At 46.9% G+C, this 21,183-nt stretch overlaps 1 protein-coding gene across 4 annotated transcripts in view; it reads right to left on the reverse strand.

Moving 5' to 3' along the window:
* The window catches only part of EGLN2 (egl-9 family hypoxia inducible factor 2), a 163,647-nt gene extending 144,668 nt beyond the window's left edge, over window positions 1-18,979 (reverse strand). The window contains exons 1-2 of one of the 4 annotated variants that reach the window (XM_078660393.1): window positions 18,875-18,979; window positions 10,307-11,527 (exon numbers count right to left, since the gene is read on the reverse strand). In XM_078660393.1, the coding sequence (XP_078516519.1) occupies window positions 10,307-11,368 (1,062 nt within the window). In that variant the 5' untranslated portion in view covers window positions 11,369-11,527; window positions 18,875-18,979. Of the gene's footprint in view, window positions 1-10,306; window positions 11,528-13,837; window positions 13,951-14,316; window positions 14,581-18,874 lie in introns of those variants that run through there. The other 3 variants (XM_078660392.1, XM_078660395.1, XM_078660394.1) reach the window with 3 other exon arrangements.
* Between the last annotated feature and the right edge of the window lie 2,204 nt (window positions 18,980-21,183).

Here is a 21,183-nt window from a genome sequence, read left to right on the forward strand (position 1 = left end):
CTTCACACAAACTGTCCTGCGAAATTATGATGTAAAGCTGTACATCGATTGAAAAATCATACTGTTTAATATAGGGATGGCAGACTACATGCACAGGGGCTTGGGCCGTGTGATCTTTTTTAGTCTGTGCCACAAGATTGAGGGTTGTCCCTCTCTAAGCCTACTTTAGGTACACAATTATAGACGGAAATCCAAAGGGGATTACAATACACAAGGGTGGGAGAGGGCTCCCCACTCGAGCCGCCCTTCCGTTTTAGTCAAGATGTATAAGGAGCTGATTTAGCATTTAGCAGCAGGGCAGGAAACAGCCTGCTCAGCATACTTCTGCCATTGATTTCCTCTCACCGTATTTTTTACGTCTACTTTCCAAATCGGTGCGTGGTCGTATTTCATTCAACAAGAAAAATCACCTCCCGATAAACTTCATCCCTGGGACTAACATGCTGAGATTTGCAGGGAGTCCCAGTTCTCGTGAGACTGACATGTTAATGTGGAATCAGCATCTCTCTAGTGCATGCTCTTAGTGTAATGTAACTGTATATTCATGCCACTTATTGCTTCTTGAACTAGGATAAACAACTTGGCAAAGACTGAAAGTTTTGCAAGTCACTAGAACCCCAGGCGCCATCAAGATATGAAGTACCCATAATGTTCCATTGTACCGATAACGCGGAGTCAAGTCACAGAGGATTTATTAACTTTATCGAGGAACAAGGCTGGAGGCCAAGTTTATTTACAAGGCCATGGTACTCTGAAATGACTTTCTATCACGGTCACTTCTATTTCAAGGCAAGTCTAGTCGGCTCCCTACGGCAACAGATGTGGCATGGGGTCAAAATGTTGCTTTGTCTTATATTGTTGCATTTAAAATTCATAGAAAAACAATATATTATAAAACCCAAATAACAAAAAACCCTGTTGAAAAAATATAGATACGGTGTTGACGAATAGAACAGAAAAACTCAGGAATAGTTAACATTAATTTACAATAAAATATAAAAATAATACTTATAAAAAAGAACTGTGGATCCCTTAACAACTCTTGATTAGGATAAATTGTTGAAGATTAATGTGGGAAAAAAAGGAAAGGGAACAAAGTGTAAAAAGGCAAGACATGGAAAGGGTTAACACGGGGAATGAGAGTCTCCCTCCAAATAGTAAACAAGCATTTGCAATGCAATCGGTCTCGCCTTTGGGGCCTTATCTGTATTTACCTATGTAGCACATTAGCCTGGGAGCTGAAACATCTTCTGTTCTTTAACATGGAGGGAAAGTAAGCACCACACTGCGTGACACGCCAGGTATGGGTACACATGCAGAGAAACATTGCCTTTCAGTGGGAAATGGTATAGTCCAAAGCTCTGTTTTTAATATAAAATCAGGGCCTTCTGTGGGTTTTATCACTCAAAATACAAGATTTGAAAAAAATAATATTGTCTATGGGTGCTCCTGGAAGACAATATCTATGGACTGAAATCTAGGGAATGCTAAAGTGATTTTGGTATTTACTGACCTCTGCTGGTCGTTTTCTATCAAGAAAGTTAAATAGAGGCAGTTGCCAGAAAAAGTAAAAAAAGGAAGTCCCTCAGCAGAAAGCAATTCTGGTATTTTACTGACCTCTACTGGTCGTTTTCTATCAAGACAGGTAAATAGAGGCAGTTGAACAGAAAAAACAGTCCCTAAGCGGAAGCAGACAAGTCCTAGGGCTGATCTCCAGAGCCCACAGATTACATACACATATAAGTATATACTAAAGTATATACAAATAAGTATACACTAAAGTGTATACAAGAGGTCTCGAATGCTCAACCTAAAAAAAAGGGGGAAGTATATGGGAGAGGAATATATACTAATTTAAAGATGGGTAATGGAGTGCCCTGCCTTCCCCTCCAAAAAACAAAGGTTAGCAAAGAAGGAGGAATATAACGACCCAAGGGGTGTGGGGTATGGAAAAACAAGAGGGACTGAGGTAACCTCCTCTCGCCTCCCTGGAAGAACAATTTAAAACAGGCCTTGACACAGACAATAGGTCTCCTGTATTCGACCTATAGTTTTGCCAATTTTTTTTGCTAATACTGTTGAGTGTCCAGAAAAATAAAGTCAATTCTGCATCATCTCCAAAAACAAAAAAAGGGCAAGAGAGAGAACAAAGGTATAATTAACTATACGTGCATAAGCAACATAGAGCGTGCATATGTACGTCATGACCAAAGTGACATATGAGCACACAAGCACATAAGGCATGACACAGATGCCATTTATTTTATTATTTACTATTCCAAGATGTCAGAAGCCAATCTTGGAGTGCATTAAATAAAAAAATATATAATTTCAAGTGAGCAAAAGCGCACTGGAAAAAAGAATTGCCCAGCAGCAAATGGCAATTGCTAGGAACTACAAAAAAATGTAAACAGATTTTCTTTCTTTTTTTAAAGGATGCAGCAGTAGTGCCATGGGTAGCAATGGAGTCGCGTATCATGAAAAAGTCAAAGCGGACTGAGGGAGAAGTATATGTGGAGTAACAGATGCATTGAGGCAGAGGGCTATAGAAAAGCCAATAACCAGGACTCGAGTCAGGGTGCAACGCGGGTGGACAGCGTCCCCCTACTTATTTTACCGGGTGGACGCCGTCCCCCCTGCCAAACAGCTGAACTTCACTCTGGCCTCTCTGCGACGAGATCGGAGCTCACAGCACGTTGCTCACGCGCTAGCTTCTCAGATGCAATTGCATCTGAGAGGTGAGCGAGTGGAGGCAATGAGCCCAATGGTGCGAGCCGCCTTTCATGACGTCACTTCCTGTCGTGACGTCACTTCCAGTGACAGCGTCCCCCCACTTCTTTTTTTAGAACTTGTGCCCTGCCAATAACTAATGGGGAAGCAATGGGGGCACTGGGTATGGGGGGAGGGAGAAACACAGAGTACATGGGAGTGGTATTTGAGGGGGAAGCAGCGTAAAAGGAAGAGCACATGAAACCGCATGCACTGTTATGGAGTGTTGAAAGAAAAGGAAAAAACGAGTTCCCTGAATGTGAGCAGTAGAAGGATACACGTCATTGAATTAAAAGTAGGGTAAAGAAACTATGATCCTGAGGAGGCAAACAAAGAAGGTAAAGGAAAGCTGTTAAAGAAGACAGCAAATGATAGTGATAAGAAGGCCAACCAATGATAAGCAATGGGCTGGTTCTAAGTCCATTGTATGTTTTTGGTACAGTCCACAAGAGATCTCGCGGCAACATGCAGCTATAAATTGCAAGCAAGACTTAAAAATAAATGAAGCATCCGTAAGTGACAGGATGTGGGATGGAAATGTGGTGAAGGGAAAAAAAGATCTATGCAACTTTGTTGATAAACCATCTTTTAGAAATCTCTTTCACCCTTCAATTGCATGAAAAAACAAACTTGAAAAAAAGAAATTCTATGAAATGGTATCTGACAAATGGTAAATGCCCCTCATACCGCAAAATTCTGTTTAAAAGGTTTGGGTGAACTGATTTCTCACCATGAGTATTCTAAGAATCTTTTTTTCGTTGCATTCACAGACAAAAGTCCGATAAAAGTGTTCTCGTCAGCTACTAATGTTAACTCGCCCAGAAATACATTCACTTGAAAGGAATCTGAAATTAATTGTCTGTTTAGGACATCAATACATCCCACTACAGCGCCATTTATCTGGTCCTTAAATGCCTTCCCCCGAGAGATAAAGAGCAGACCCACCTTTAGTAAAGGCATATCACAAATGATACTGCAGGAGTCCAACTACTATGTTCTATATCCCCCCTTTGGATTCCTCTTCTCCTGGCCCAGAAAAGTCGGAAAAGCCCACTTCCTGAAGACCTATGGTCTACAACCATCCTAATTCACGTCAAACGCAAACTTTGCCACATCTTTTTTCCTTTTCTGCTGCCTCAGGTGACAGTTGCAATGTCAAGCCAGACCTAAACATTCATGTAGGTTAACGACTACCCAACTCCCATCTATGCTGCTACCAGAAAAAAACACCATAAATTGTCTTGTCATCTAAGACAGTTTAATAACTTTAGATTGTCATGTGTGCGCGAATAAACATTCAAGTTCAGACAGTTGGATAAACAAACAAAATGATCACAGTTGATTGGAAGGCAAGCACTTTTTTGCGAGGAAGGACACAACTTCTGCCCAATCAAAACAGGTACTCATGCTCCAAACATTTGAGCGAAGCTAAAGCCACTCTCTTGTGTTCCTCACATAACTGTCTGGTTACAGCTGCGCTGTCAAGCCCGACCATAAAAATGGAGAAGAGATGAAAGGAGTTTGAGACAGTAGAATCAAAGCTAAGGTTGGTAGCATTCTAGAAATGACACTTGCATTGACATGGGGCAATATGGTAATGGCATGGCAGTGTTGTTGTGTTTAAAGGTGTGAAGAAGGTCCAGGCATCCTAGGACTGGATATGTCACCTTCATCAGTTAATAATTGTTAGAGGAGCTTTGCTCGAGGCGCTGAGCCTTTCCAGCCTCATATCCGTAACTATGCAGTGAGAGTTTGAGCATATGCTCCTCTTTAAATAGTAGTGGTAATTTCAAACATGCAGAGGGTTTTCTTTTTATGATCGGTTGTTTTTTTGGGGAGAAGCCAATGCAGTGTGTTGTCTTAAAAGAAATCTTTATTGATTACATCCTTATATTTCCATACACAATATTTAAGTACGTATTCTGGAGGTGCAACAGCCGACACGTGTTTTGCCCAAAGTGGTCAATGAGACCAGGGCTTTCTCAAGGCTTAGTGATTATTCTGAAAATTAGAGAACAATTCTCTTATGGTGCAGCTCATGAGACTTCAAAGCAGTACCTAATAAATGCTGTTTTTGTGACAAAGGAGTAGTCCCGGGTCAATCCCTCATGAGAATCTTCTGGCGAGCTTGTGTTGTTGTGTATACCTGGACAATGTGCAATCTGGCATGATGATGGAGCTGTGCGCACAATGGCATTATGCATGCCTGCACTTCATTCTTAATGTACATAGTGAGTCTGGCTTTCAAGATGGTAGTGGTGCTTAAAATATTGGGCAATATGGGCAGGGGCATGACAGTGGTGATTTACATATTGAGAAAAATGATGATTTCTAGAACAACAGTTTTGCTTTACCTACCTGCACAGCATGATTTCGGACCTGGTAGTATTATTTTATAGAGGTGGACTTCTTGGAAAAAGCGTTAACAGTTTGTAGACAGTGGTAGCATGGCAATACCCATAACTGAGTGGATACCCCTAACGTGCTCCCTCTGTATGAGCCTTAGCATTCTGAACAGAATCCTCTGAACCCTGAGCAGTTAATTGCCGAAGTGCCTGTCTTCAGTCCCAAAGAGCAGCAGTTAACTTGTTATGCTACAGTAATCACTCTGTCTCAATGCTCTCCCTCAGAATGGTGAGAGTAGACCTCATGGAAGACGGGGTACGATGGCAGGCTAGCAAGCAATCATCTGGTTGGCCTTGGCTCACAACTTTTCCTCTCAGTGCCTGGAGTCGTACTTGGGATCTCGCAGTGGTTGAGGGTGAAATGGGTGGGGCATCATTTTCCACCTTTGAAGGCAGTAGGCAGGTAGGGATCAGACTCTTTGCTCTTGCCCTCCTCACCATGGAGCTGCCCACAACCACTGGCCCACATAAGGACGCCCCTGCGCGGATTCTTTGCTTAATGGGTCCTGCGTTTTTTCTGTGGCCTTCACTTAGCGTAGCAGTGTGGCTCCCTCGAAGGGCTCTTCTGTCACAAATAGCAGCAATGACCTTTTTTGGCTACAGTAATGACACTGATATGGCACAAGGATGTTATAAATTTTAAAGCTAACTACCCAGCAGAATCTATTACAGCAACGCACTCTAAGCAGGCATCACCCAGAAACGCCTCAAGAAACTGCAGAACATCCAGAATGCCTATGCCATTTTCATCCTCAACATCCCCGGCTGCAGCCACATCACCAGCCACCTAAGAGACCTGCACTGGCTCCCAGTCAACAAAAGAATCACTTTCAAGCTCCTCACACACGCCTACAAAGCCCTACATGACGTGGGACCTGCGGACCTCAACCACCGCCTCGCATTCCACGTACCCACCAAAGACCTCCACTCAGCCCAGTTGGCCCTGGCTACCGTCCCATGTATCCGCAAGACCACAGCCAGAGGAAGATCCTTCTCCTACCTCACAGCAAAGACCTGGAACACCCTGCCTCTCCACCTCAGGCAATCACCGTCACTGCTTCAATTCAGGAAGGACCTCAAGACCTGGCTCTTCGCCTGAACCACAGCACCTCGGTGGACCAGCAGCTTCCCTCCCACTACCTCCCCCACACCACCACCATCCCCCAGTGCCTTAAGACCCTTAGAGGTGAGTGGTCTCACTTTACAAGCCATCAATTGATTGATTGGTCAATAGCAAGAGATATATCAATAGCGTGCTGCCGGCCTCAACTCATAATACACAGCTGACAACTTTGTGAACCTTGTGAAAACAAAGAGGAAAACTTGGTATGTGATAATAAGTTAGTCATAGAGACATCAAGTGGACCATATCACAATGGCGATCTTCAGAAATGTACGTTTATTTAACAGAATCATATAGGCTGGGACTTGCACGTCCATTATCATTACAGTAAAAGTAAGACTATAAATCCTATAATCTAAACAGGTGTTATCGATAGAGATGTCATGTGGCCAGTCTGAAGTCCAATAGCCTGCCTGCCTAGAGCTCTATCATAAAGCAGCCTGGCTGCACCTATGGTTGAGAGATTCTAGGGCCAATTTCAGGTGGTAATTTCCAAGCCGCCAGTTATTGATACTCAGGATCCTGGTAACTGGGGGTGAGGAAATATCCGCGAATACGGGTGGAACAATGAGGCTCCTCTGAGAAATGAGGAATTAGTATGGTTATTCCTGACACATGTTTCAATTGGAAATTTCTGCAGCATTCAGCAGGCAAAGGCCCCAGATTAAACAAAAGAGATCTCATAATAACAATGGTCTGTTAAATCCTGTTACTGGCCTCACTGGAATTTCACAATATTTCAATCCTGCCACGTCCTAAGTTAAAAACCTTAAACTACCCCCCTACAAGCTGGTTACTCTCACGGGTTTTTCAGCACTGCGAGCAGTCGTGCCGCTTTACCATAAAAAGAGGTGCTTTCCCAAGCGCTTGGCAGCAGTACAGGCAGTAGGACGCTCCTTTAACAGTCAGGCCTAGATTCTGTTGCACAAGCTCAACTCCCTGTGGAAAAGAAAAAGTGGTGCCAGGCTGCTCATGAGACCAGCACAGACACGTGCCTGCATCATTTTAATCACAGCCTGTGCACAGTGTCTCTTATAAATTAGTAGATAAATTGGCACAAGCAATCAGCAAAAACTCTAAGTGATCCTAAAGGAAGAGATTTTACTACCCTCCCATAACCATGTTCCCCAAAACCCCAACAGGTAATACTTATTAGCCCGATAAATACCGAACACCTCGTTGTCGGTTTTTATAGGGTGCAGTAATTTTCATACCGGAGAGTGGCGAACTCGTAATGAGAGCTGGAGTGAAAGGACAACAAAAGCCCCTTCCTGAACCCAACAAAAGCATCAAAATATCTGAACGTGGCAAAATGGTTAGACCGCTTAGTTAGTGGCCGAATAGAGCACTAAAAGGGTTTATAGAAGGCAAGTTTATTTACTTAAAAGGTGCACTCCTAACTCGCTGTTCTCAGAGCTGCAGTCAGAGGGGTTAAAATGCACCGTGGGTAGACATATTGGAAATGTATGCATTAACCATTCAAAGCTTTATTTCGATATACAAGATATCATAAAAGCACTTACAAAATATAAAAACCACAATTCATAAGGGTTACATTTTACAAAATAGGTTTACAATAAAAACTTTCGTATTACAATAAATAATTTAAAAGGCATATTAAACATTAGCAGCTTTGTGAGTATTAAAAAATCTGCTAAAAATAGGGTCATCTCATAGCCTTTAATCTAATCAGCCAAGCCCAGCTCAGGAACTTGGCAACCCCGCACACTAGGCTTGTACTAGTATCAGTCTTAAGTATCCTAAGTGCGGAGGAATGGTCCCTGGTCCCGAGCAATAAGCAAGCGGGTTTTAGCCATTTGTGTCTGGGTTTTTCATAGGCCGGACATGCGAAGAAGAAATGGGCGATACTTTCTGTGACACCTTTACAGATTGGGCAGTCAGGTGTAGTTTGGTATGGGGGCTTCCACTTGGACGTGTACTCATGGAGGGGGAGATTTCCCAACCTGAACTGAATAAACAGGGATCTGTCTCTTGGTTTCTTAATGAAATCCAAGTAAGGCTCCAAGCGGGGTTTTGGTTTGTGCTGTTTAAACTCTTGAGTCAGCCTTCCTTGAAATGGGTTTCTTAGGTCTTGCTCATCAACCCAATTCCAATAAACTCGCTTAATTTCAGCCTTGGATAAAGGAACTCCAAGCTCCCAATCAATTGGCAAGTCAGTATCGTGCAGGAGCTTCTTTAAGTTACGGATCCAATCAATTTTATGGACGCCGTTAAAGCTCATGACCTCTTTCAGACCATCTAAGTACTTTGAGAGCTCCGGAGTCCGCCGTAACCTAGCCCAATATAGAAGAGGCCGAAGCCTGGCTAGGTCCTGAATGGAGTGACGACCCAGATCACCCAAAAGCGCTTTTATGGGGGTGCCCCTTGGAAGGGATACCAACTCCCTAAGAAATTTGTTTTCAGATGTGATCAGGCTGTTGATACAATCGAAGCCCCACAGCTCTGCACCATAAAGAGCACTGCCCACAGCTTTAGCAGCATAGATGTCCAAGGCAGGGGCAATGGGCTTAGAGGTAGACATACGATGTTCACGCCCTAGGGCACCAACCACCCTTCTATGATTTAAAACCATTTTATCCATGTGGGGCTGCCACTTGAGGTTTTGTGTAATCCTAATTCCCAGGTAGTCAAATTCTTTTACACGCTCCAGTGGTTCTCCATCAAGAGTGATGGTGGATCTGGAAGACTTACTATTGTAAGACTTTTGTAAGACTTTTATTGTAAACCTATTTTGTAAAATGTAACCCTTATGAATTGTGTTTTTTATATTTTGTAAGTGCTTTTATGATATCTTGTATATCGAAATAAAGCTTTGAATGGGTATGCATTAACATAAGTTCTCATTGCTGTAGCCACAGGGGTTAAAATGCACCATTGGTAGACATATTTGAAATGTATGCATTAACATGAGTTCTCATTGCTGTAGCCAGAGGGGTTAAAATGCACCATGGGTAGACATATTTGAAATGTATGCATTAACATGAGTTCTCATTGCTGTGGCCAGAGGGGTTAAAATGCACCATGGGTAGACACATTGGAAATGTGTGCATTAGCTTATGTAGCACCATGAGACCACCCCAGTGGAATAATGTATGCTATACAAAAGTCAATATCATATAATAGTCAGATATGGCAATGACAGCGTTTATGAAGCAGAAAGCGAACCCGCTGCCGAGATTACATTAAAGGGTGCACTTCCCCAACTCAACACAGTCTGGACCTGTAATTGACAGTCTTACCCCCTCTATAAGTAGAGGGATAAGTCTGCCCACTCACAACCTTCCACTGCCTGGGGGCAAATAATGATACTACAGGAGGTAAGTGGATGGACTGGGCACCATGTGAGGAGCTACAGGCCCTCAAATGCAAACATTTGTGACCATGTTGTCCTTAAATGTAATAAACACATTAGTCTTGGTGGGCTGGACCTGTTCCTCATTACATGCCATTCACAGGTGCACAATGTCACCTGATGTGCCAGAAATAAATTGGGGTTCATCAAATTCTTCTAATTTCTAGAGGAAACTCTAAATACAGAGCAGAGCCCACCAAGTGAATCCATTATAGGGTGGTATTGTGGAGGGAGATCGGCAGCTGCATGCAATGCCCTAGAGTTTTCAGAAGAAATGTGAGGATGTTCAGTGCCCATAGGCTTTTCATTCGTCTGCCAAGGAAAGATATTATTGAACTTGGCAACAGCTACTAATGTCGATCGCTCGTATGACCTCAGCTCTGCAGGGCATGTCACTGGTTCCTAGTCTTTGTTGTCTGGCTCTTTTCAAATAACACAAATTTCCCTGAAGAAACAAGGTGAACGAGGAAGGGGTTGCTGGCCCTCACAGCCCTATTTTAAAAGTCTTCCACTTATTGACTTATACCCCACTTGCCCATAGAGTGTGGTTTAGAAGTGGCAAATCCCTCTATGAGCTTCTATACTCTACCTCCGCCACAGCCGCCAGCCCCTCGCAGACCCAAAAAACCTCCTTACCTTGGTTCTCCCATTGATCACGTATTGACCCAGTCGGCTGGAGCAGTGCATGATGACCTCATCTATCTTGGACATGAGAAAGCCGATGTTCTCACAGCCGGGCTCCTTGCCTTCCACCCAGGCGATCTTATCCCCCCGGATTCTGTTGGATGGGATAGTCCGCTGGCTCACCAGCTGCCCATCCCGAAATTTCCCACTCTGGTTTAGAATTTCTACTTCTTCCAGAACTTTGCTCCCTGCGCTCTCCCCCAAAAAGTTATCCTTCACACAGATGCCATAGTAGTTCAAGCAAGGGACGATGTAATCCAAAGCCATCCGCTGGGGGGAGACAATCAGGTTCCCGTTGGGCATGGGCATGGGGAGTATCTGCGTCTCTGCATCTGTGTGGTGTCCCTGAGGTTCTAGGTTGCTCTCCAGTCCCAATCTTATTCTCTTGGCCTCCTGGGAAGGACAGGGGTTCAAGCCGCCTTCTTGCCCCATGCTAGCGTAAATTCCCTGATTGAAGTTCCCGTTCTTCCTCTTTAAAGTCAATGCATTCAGGCCATCGGTCCGGCCACTCAGGGCGGTAATGGGATGCTGCAGCATAAGGAAATTGTCCCCAGTGCTGGTAGAGCCGGGATCAACACCATATCTTCTCCTGAGGTCTGCCTCCTCCTTCGTGATCATAACAGCAGTATGTTCGCTCCCCAAAACGGAGAGCTCTCCAATTCTTTGGTGGGGATCCTTGGCATGAAACACATTGGGGTTCGACTCTGCAACCCCTGAAGCCCCAGGGGGCAGCATGGTGGAACCCACCTGCCCACAACTGCCTAAAGCCAGGCCACAACTCCATGGCTTCTGGTGAAAGGGGGTGGGGTGGTGCCCGGCTGCTAGGCGGTCACGGGGCATCTGTGCAGCCTCCACGTGGTGGCTGTAACTTTCCACCCCCATGCTGGAGCAGTGGGCACCGAGGGCTCGCTGCTGGCCCAGCTCGTGCCCCTGAGACTGAATCAACAAGTGCGGCTGCCCCTGCTGCGCTAGCACGGTGCTTAAAACATCGTCTGGCTGGTACAAATTCTCCATGTCAGCTGGTTCATCTGCTCGGCACGTATCTCACGTCCCGCTCCCATGGTGCCAGCCTCCTTTGCTGGCGAAGCTGTGTGCTACCTGCGCGCCGTCCGCCTTTCCGCCTTTCTGTCGTTCCCTCGTGCAGTCAGCAGGGAAGATATACTTCGGTCAATGCTAGAAAAAAAGAGATAAAGTGAGAATGAAGCCTCGTTCCCGACCTTCCACCTGCCCGACTGGGCACAATTCCAAATGCAAGAAACAAACAGGAAAGCACACGATGACACCTGCCAAGACAATGTGAGATGTGAAGTTGAGGTTATGGTTTTTTTCCCATAGCCAGACCTAAGTTCATCGTGGCCAGTTTGGGACCGAACGCCTAGGGCGCAGTCAACATTTAAATCTCAAATATCCTAAACTTCCCAAAAGTGCCTTCAGAGCCCCTTCGTGCTAGTGTCCCTCGAGCGGACATGCCAAAGGGGACAGAACGGAAGAGAAAATAACAGCTATGTTGATATAATCAAGTCAAACGTAAAGCTTGTGTTAAAGGCCGTGGACCCCAATTCTTTTGTGGATAAACACTTTGTGTGATAAAAAAAATACGATACGTCGATACTTTATTGTCTAATTACTTTTAAGACAGTTGCAGTGTCAGCAAAGAGGCCAATGATAGCATGAGCATTGTATTCGAACAATCCTCAACGCCTGTAATGCCAGTCCTCCAATGTGTGCAGGTTTGGACAGGGTTTAAGTAGGGCAATTTGGCAGTGCCAGAGGGGCTGGACTAGCAGGTTAGGGTGTGACCCGGTTTTATGGTCTAGTCTAGTGGGTTGTTATTTTTTTTATTTCTCCGACATTACCACAAAAACAGTAGTAAGCACAAATGCATGTCTCCCATAACTGACAAAACCCTTATTTATACAGGGTGTCTAATGCAAATTCGGAAATACCCCGGTTTTAAAATATGGGCTCTTTTTGGCAATCTGATTCGCTAATGGGGGAGGGGCACTTTTACTTTCATTCCCCGCACAATACTTTCTGTCCAAGTCTGAACCTGAATGTGTCACGTTTGGGCTGCGCAGCTGTCGCGAAAGGGGGCTTCTGGATTCAACTACCCCAGTGAATTCTGGTTAAAAAAAACAATAAATCCATAAAATAAACCTAGGTAACTTCTCGAAAAGAATACGGTGTCAATTTGACAAAAAAGGATGGTGCAGCAGAGATATTAATTAGAACGAGTCCTTATGCGCTTGGCTTTTGCGGCACCTGGCAAAGGGAGTCTGAAAAGAACCGCGCTGCCAGGCACTCGCCTCAAGTGGCCCCATTGGGAGGGGGCACATTCCTCTCCCCATGGCCCCCGCCTTACCCGCTTTTCCTTTTCTGGTGCTGGCTCGCACATTCACGCCCGCCTCTCTAATCATCTTTCCCATCAGGTACCGTTCCCAAACAGAATGCAGCGAGACTCCGGCAGCCCAGGAGGCGTCCTAGACAGGCACGAAACGAGAAACCGGCACCCTCCATTTCATATATGTATAACTGTAACCGTTATATAGCGCGCAATACCAACCGACCCGCCTCAAGGCACTCCAGAGCTATTATCACTAAATTGAATGCACAGCTATTCCTAATGAGAGAGTGCAGGTCATTAGACATGTATGTCCACTTAAAACACTGCTTAGTATGTAACAGTAAATGAACAGAGGCGCCACAGGGCAGACATGGCAGCAGCGCACGGTGTCTGTGGTACTTGGGATATGAGGTCACTTCATGCCATGGTATACATGCCCCAGGAGCCAGTGTACAGGTCTTTCGTTTCGGTTTCAGCTGAGGGGAGGGGTGGTGTCTGGTTTCTCTCAGGTGGTGTGTAAGCCATCTTTGAGTCAGGGTCTCTCTGGACATTCATGGATAGTGGGTGACCGGACTATGTCACTCTCGCCTTTTTCTCCGCTGCACTACTTATTTTTTTTTTTGCCCATGCTATATTTTTTTGTTTCTATGGTTTCCTTACTGCCAGCCTACTATGTAATGTAATGTCTTGCTGCTGTTTACTGTGTGTTTGTCAAGCGCTCTGATACTTACGGGTTAAACTAGCGCTATATACAACTTTTAAAATAAAGGCAGGTGGTAAATGTATCCGGGCGACCTTTGAACTGTTACACCAGGAGAATAGGTATGGACTCTCAACCTCCCGCCCTTCCTTCCCCACTCCAACTCTATGTTAATGAAAGTGGCATTTGCATAACGTTGCTGCTCAGAATGGCATGGAAAGGTTACCTTATTTTTTTATAATCTTTATATATTTATTTATTAAGGTTACTTTATTAATTTCGGCACCTTTTTCAAACCGTGTGATTTGGGGCAAGGGACTTTACTATTCCTCCGAGCGTAAAATTACAAACGTAAAACGTCATCAAATGCAAGTGTAAATTGGTGAAAAATAATTGCAATAACACGAAATATATTGGATTGTCTCTAACGTCCACTCACCTCGACACACCCCGGAGAATGACGGAATCAAAATAAGCCGCGTACCCCTGTCCGCTATGGCATCATCACGCAAAGCACTAGCATGCCAGAATGCCAACCGCTCATCCCCCCGGTGACACGCTGCCATCGCGACCACACGTCAAGAGAAATGTGCCCTCCCACCCCACACTCACAGACTAGCCTGGAAGGGCAGGCACGTACCGCAACCCGCGGTGTCATCCGAGGACAACTCTGTACCACGTGCGCTCTTTACCCTCATCAGTGACAACTGCGTGTAGCCGCGGTACCCCCGGACTGCAGTACCCCCCACGCCCTTAAATGCCGCTCTGCAGAGCGAGCGCACATCAGCCTAACGGGCAACACCACACTAGAAAAGCAAATACGTCAATAAAATAAATAGGCATGGCACATAACGATCCGCGCGCAGCACAGTAAAATAATCCACGAAGGTACGTGTACGGTGCCATAAACAAACCTACTTCACATTTTTGGGCAGGATGCGTGGAACGCCGTAGCTCCTGTGAGACGTTTACTGGGTGAGAGGATCGTTGGCGCTTTTTTCGGAGAGGCGATCCTAGATCTAATACGAATAAAAATAATAAGAAAAAAAACACAGTGACGCGCTACTTTAGAGTAGGGTCGATTCCTTTTCCAGGTGCGCTTTATTTAGCAGAATACACCGCTGAGCAGCCCAGATCCCGCTCAGTGCCTCGGATCAGGCTGGTTTGGAGGCGCACTACGAGGCGTGCGTGGTATTGGACTGATGTGTGCGGGAGGAGGGCGGTACATGACTCAGCGCTCTGGCGCAAGCAGCCTCCGCCCCAGTGCCCCACTCTAGCCTGACCCCGATGTCCGATGGGCAGAGCCTCTTGCCGATATGCTATGACAGAAATCCCGGCCCCTTACTGTCACCCAGCACAGGATGCCGTCCCTTAAAGGGCCCCGTGCCTGTCTCCGCCCCGCCCCTCTCCGCCTCCTGCCCTCCCTGAGCCGCTCTACGCGCTCCATAAGCCAGTCTAGCGGCTACACGTGCGCACCGGCTCATGTGACCCAGGGGACTGGCGGCGTGATGCGGGGAGTAATAAAGGGTTTGTTGGCAGAGAAAGGAGGGGGAACTACAACAGGCACATAATGTTACTCTGGTGACTATGTAACTTTTTTTCGCGGGATAGGGAGTATGAACGTCACCTACCAACATAAATTGATATTTTGTATCCTGATTCATGTAAATGATTCAAAAGCAAAATGTTTCATGTTTAAGGATTTTTTTAAATGCTTCTCCTGCGAACGTAGTTTGATTTTAATTTAGGGTTTTTCTAAATTGTGGCTCGCTTGTGTTAGCGTTTTCTTTGGACATATTTTGGGGCCTACAAGGGGGGGACCCAGGGGGAGCTGGGCATAAGCCGGTCTCCAGGGGGAGCTGGGCGTAAGCCGGTCTCCCCCTGGGTTGTTTGACGCAATGGAGCGGCCACCTAGGTGCCGAGATAGGGCTAATTGGAGAGGAAGTGGGCGCGCAGGCCCAAAAAGTTATTTATAGGGGTCTAGCAGGGCGGGAAAGTCAATGTGCCCGAGGGAGGCGGGAGGCAGAGGATTTCAGTTTTGTAGTTTAAGGCTGCAATTTTCCTGCGCCCCTCACCTTGGAGGTGCGGGAGGCCTGCCAGGTGCTCTACGCGGCTGGCAGAGATGACCTGCTGAAGCCCGGAGTCCCGGGCGAGGCATGGGAGGGGCTCGCGCGCTCAAAAAGAAAGGCAGCGCGTGGAGTCTCCCAAGCAGTGGCCGCCTGCCTGTCCCCGCAGCCCACGGAAGAAGAGGAGTGCTCTGCGGCCATGCCGGTGGTGCCAGCGCAGGTCGCGACTGTGGGACTGGAGGAGCCTCTCGACCCTCCCGAGTCGGCCCCTGATACCGCTCAGGTACGTGCGGCAGCTCGGCTCTCTGTAGACGGGCGGCGCGCTGGAGTGGTCGGGAGGAGGGGGCGGTCTCTGGGTCGGGCCGGGAGGCTACGTGGAAGCGCCCTGGGCCGGATTACTTGTATGGACAAGACTAGCATGAAGGGGAGGTGGGAGAAGAGTGCCGCGGCAGCAGTTGTTTCCCATTGTCAGCTGCAGGAACCGGCCAGTGCCCCGGTTGCAGCATGGTCTTGGACTGCCGGCCACCTCCCCCCTTGAACACCGACTGAATTACCCAATTCAACCAGTCAACACATGGGGGTCTTTGGAAGTCAAGGGGGGGTACGGGGACCCCCCCTGGCCGTATTTATTAAAATATAAAAACAAATCAAAAATTTTAATCAAATAAACATTTCTGACAATTATTAAAATGCACACTTTTCAGACGATTAGATTGACATCCGTTCCGACATGGTATGATGGGCTAACCTTAACAAATAGCTAGTACAGCGTGTTTCCTAACGTAATCTAATCATCCTGAAAATTAAACTGCATTCTAATATTTTTAATAAAGTCCTACGGCAAGGTCGCCAACCGGTGTCAGATCCTTTTACAGCTGCGCTCCCACGTTGGAGATGCGCATGCGCAACCCAGGGCACGTTACACCCACGTGCGCTCCCTGAACTCCATTTAACCATAACAGGAGGGCCCAGACACTCGCGCACCTTAGTGACGTCATAGTGTTGTGAGGGGTGGCTACCAGCCTGAGGAAAGCGTAGACTCCCTCCCCCGCACCCTTTAAAACGGGATATCATATCCTGCCCCTGAAGTTCTGAGAGAGACCAATGGCCCCTCCCGCGGGCGGCCCCTTTCGTGAATGGGTCCGCCCCCCCGTAAGGACCTTAAAATGCTGCTCACCGATTAATGACCTTACCGCCAGACACACATAATAAATACGACATTGCTATTCTAAAAGGAAAAAAGGCCTAAGGATAACATTTGTTAATACACAGCAAAAGCACAAAACATCTACATATACAGATACTCCTGTAAGCGGGAAAAAAGGGCCTAAGGAAAGAATTGGTTAAATATCACGGCACTGCACAAAATGTTTAAATCTGTTCTACCTTCCAGTAAACGGGAAATTCAAGGCCTACTGGATCAAGCCCCCCTACACCTATATTCCGGCACCTTGACAAACCTGATACTTACCATTTGCCAAGCCCCAAGGTCTGCTAATAAGGGATGGAGGGTGGGGAAAATTACACGGCCCCACGGTGAGGCGAGGAGCGAGCCTGGGAGCGCGGGCACAAAGAGGCCGCTTCCCGCGCTCCCCAGGCTTTTAACCCTTTCGCCGCCGCGACCCCGCCCCCTCGCCCCGGAAGCACACCAGTACTTCCGGGGCGAGGGCGCGGGGCAAGCGGCCCCGAAAGGGACGGGGTGTATGAGGGGCCGGGCCCCGCCATGCTTGCGTGGGGGCCTATTGGCCCCCCCTTGTATCATGGTCTTGGACTGCCGGCCACCTCCCCCCTTGAACACCGACTGAATTACCCAATTCAACCAGTCAACACATGGGGGTCTTTGGAAGTCAAGGGGGGGTACGGGGCCCCCCCCCTGGCCGTATTTATTAAAATATAAAAACAAATCAAAAATTTTAATCAAATAAACATTTCTGACAATTATTAAAATGCACACTTTTCAGACGATTAGATTGACATCCGTTCCGACATGGTATGATGGGCTAACCTTAACAAATAGCTAGTACAGCGTGTTTCCTAACGTAATCTAATCATCCTGAAAATTAAACTGCATTCTAATATTTTTAATAAAGTCCTACGGCAAGGTCGCCAACCGGTGTCAGATCCTTTTACAGCTGCGCTCCCACGTTGGAGATGCGCATGCGCAACCCAGGGCACGTTACACCCACGTGCGCTCCCTGAACTCCATTTAACCATAACAGGAGGGCCCAGACACTCGCGCACCTTAGTGACGTCATAGTGTTGTGAGGGGTGGCTACCAGCCTGAGGAAAGCGTAGACTCCCTCCCCCGCACCCTTTAAAACGGGATATCATATCCTGCCCCTGAAGTTCTGAGAGAGACCAATGGCCCCTCCCGCGGGCGGCCCCTTTCGTGAATGGGTCCGCCCCCCCGTAAGGACCTTAAAATGCTGCTCACCGATTAATTACCTTACCGCCACAGGCCAGGTAGTTAACCGACTATCTGGCCCCCCCCCCCCAACCGCCTACACTGAAAGGTCATAACTTCCTAATCCAAAACCCTCTACCCCTGCTATTTTGTTCCCTACCCCTATGGCATCCCTGACTCTGTCCACTGGACCCCCCACCCTGTGAGTAGAGCCTCTAATAAACGTCAACTCCTCATTATCAGCCGACTGTTAGTCTACTTGGTCCTGAGATGACCCCTTGTGGGATATTCTGTCATTAATGTGTAGGAAATAGTTTCTCCAACCAAGTGTAGATCCTCTTTATCGAGTGATTCTTCACCGAGTGACTCCGTGCACTCGCCTAATTCCCCCCCCCCCTTTTACGTGCAGCCGGGGGAAAACGCAGCCCCCCCATGGTGCAATCTGGGTCCTATCAACGTTACCCCATGTCCTAAAATGAACGAGGGTGTGGGGGCACGCCTCTCGAGGGTCCCTGCAGATGCTGTGACCGGGGGTATCCTGGTACTCCCATTCTACTCTTCCCACTGGCCTACTGTACAGTCTGCTAACCATCCACACCCAGCTACTACGCTCTGGAAGTGTTTACGTGTATGGTACTACTTTTACCCCACTTCCTGAACCGGGGAAATGAGGCGTTGCATAGGCCTATCATTCCTGGGGTTGCCGAAGCTAGGAATGTACACCCTTGTGTACTGTCCCATCTCTACCGTTGTCACTTACCATTTGGTGATCTATCCATATCATGCTGACACTGGTGGCCCTGCGTGCACAGGCGCCGTTACTGTAGGTATACATTTTCCTGTTACGGCAAATACTGCCATTCTTGTGAAATCACATCCTGCTACATTACTGCCGCCAGCCCAATATAAGGGCTTACACACCGAAACAATCAACTCTGTGTTGGCACCTCTTGCGTCTTTTGATCGCTCGCCCATCACACTTGCGTTGTTGTTTGCCATCCTGTACCTGACGTCAGCATCCCTTGGGCTGTCCACCTGTAGCAGCTGTTGTGATGCGGAGCACTCCAGATATCCACCATGGACCCGGCCATACATAAATGGAAAAGATAAACACAAACCATTAGTGTTTCTGGCGATAACTGCTGTATACGTGCTAGTCTTACATTGCCATCCCTTGCTACGTTTGAGATACAATTGGCGTCCGATGCATACTCCTAAACACTTCCGACTAAGTGTTGCGCATCGCCTCAGTTTGTGTCCCCTGTAGCCTGACTGTACTAGTGTTACGAAGAGTGCCCTGTAAAATGGCCTTCAATAACGAATACTACCCAGTGTGTAGTGCAGTGACACAAAGGATGGAGTCCCCAGTGCACCCCATAACGCCCTCATGACTCCTTAAGGATGATTAGGATATCAGTTTAAAAGGAACAGTCAGTTTGTATTAACACCCACCCAATCACAACTTGATGAAATATACGTAATCTAAGTATCGAACCCCTCGCGCCTGACTGTTGGCTTCGACCGTGGCTGACAGTGGTAACGCGTAATAACTAAGGGGCAACCATAACCTATATATATTATTCTCATGATCCCAGACTGAGCATCATTTCCTTAACAAGTTGCAAGTAACAGGTGGCCCTCCCGCTGCCACACCTGATTGTCCCATCAATTCATATTATACCGCCACCTATTGTAAATCATGATGCAACATTAGTTTCAACAGATCAGGGTTTAATGTGTTACCGTTCATCAACCCATTCTGCCTCCCCCAGTTCAGCCCTGTTCATCTGCAAATCTGTCTGACCCTCCTGCCCATATAAGAGCACCAGCAGTATCAGAGATGGGATTTAGGCATGGTCACGACCTTCCTCTTTAGATCCACTCTACTATCGTGAGTTTTTTGCGTGCTCTATGTCCTCTGGGGAAAGTACCTGAAACTAACAGGCCTACTATGGAATGGCAATTTCCTGGCTGACCTTTGGTATGGCTGACTTACTTAGGCAAAAAACAGGTGGGGAAGAATTAAGTGCCAAATGCTGTTAAGTCGACACGCAAGTGCATATAGGCCTAGGCAAGCACGTACGCAAGTGTAACTTGAATCAGCAAGCCCCCCGGTCACCCCGAACTAGTATTGTCGATTACGTAGACCACTCTGCCATGTTACCGTTGTGAGTAGCGGGCAGATACCCAGGTGAAGTGGAAACACCCAAAAATTCCCGCACCCAGAAAAAATTATTATGGGGTTGCGGGGTCAGTGCAAGGACGGTGTCAAGCAGGGATCAGATTGCAGTGCCCGCCCAGCCATCATGGTCACATTGTCTAACTACCACATAAGTAGCTACCACGACTGTCTTGTCGCTGAGTCATAAAGGAACCGCGAGGGCACAGCAACTGTTATCCTAATGTCACAGTATTTAAACCCATGTGGGCAGCTTTTCATGCTCCTTGCACTCAACCATTCTGACAAATGATCGTTTGACGTGTTCTTGCCCCACTGTAGGTGTACAATGGGCGGCATCCCTGAGCTTAGAATTAACATATTAAATGCATTTAGATACAGTGCCTCTACATATAACATTTTTTAAAGCGTGTTGGTTTTCCTGCAAATCTGTCATGGGTGCAGCCCTCCTGTGCCTACATTGGACATTCCTGATTTAACGAAAAAGATAAAATTCTTCCCATTTCAGCAGGCAATTATGGCCCTGACCCATCCTTTTGAATAACTTGTGAGCTAACATGGCCCATTGCCATATTGCTATAACCAGTAGCCGGTGGTCACCCTGGCCAACTATGTCCTGAACCCACTCGTTTGTAAACAGGTGTGATAGGATGTGGGATAGTACTTAACCTACCCACACAATTCTACTTAAAATTCCCACTGCCTTATTGCAATCCCCAGTAGCAGGTGGTCCCCCGGTCAACAATTCCCTGGACCAACTTGCTTGTAAACAGGTGTGATAGGATCTGGGATAGTACTTATCCTACCCCACTATTGTACTTAAATGAAAATTCGTGAACATCAGAGGCTGGCAGTTGCTGGTAACTTGAGCCCAAAACCCGCCAAGACGGGGGATTGACCCCTGGTCCCGGGCTAGACCTCTGCATCAGGGTCTGCCACTCTAACCATCGCGCAACCCTTCACCACCAAACTGGAGCAAAACAGTACTTGATATAAACGTGTAAACAGTAATACATCCACTCAGGGCATTTGAAACTGAACTGGACTACTAACGTCACTTCTAGCATGAAATATTATTCCACTGTGGCTCTTTATACAGAAAGGAGTTGAGCCTATCCTGTTTCCACCTTACTCCC

This window comes from Lissotriton helveticus, chromosome 9, assembly GCF_964261635.1.
Source record: "Lissotriton helveticus chromosome 9, aLisHel1.1, whole genome shotgun sequence".
Classification (NCBI taxonomy): domain Eukaryota; kingdom Metazoa; phylum Chordata; class Amphibia; order Caudata; family Salamandridae; genus Lissotriton; species Lissotriton helveticus.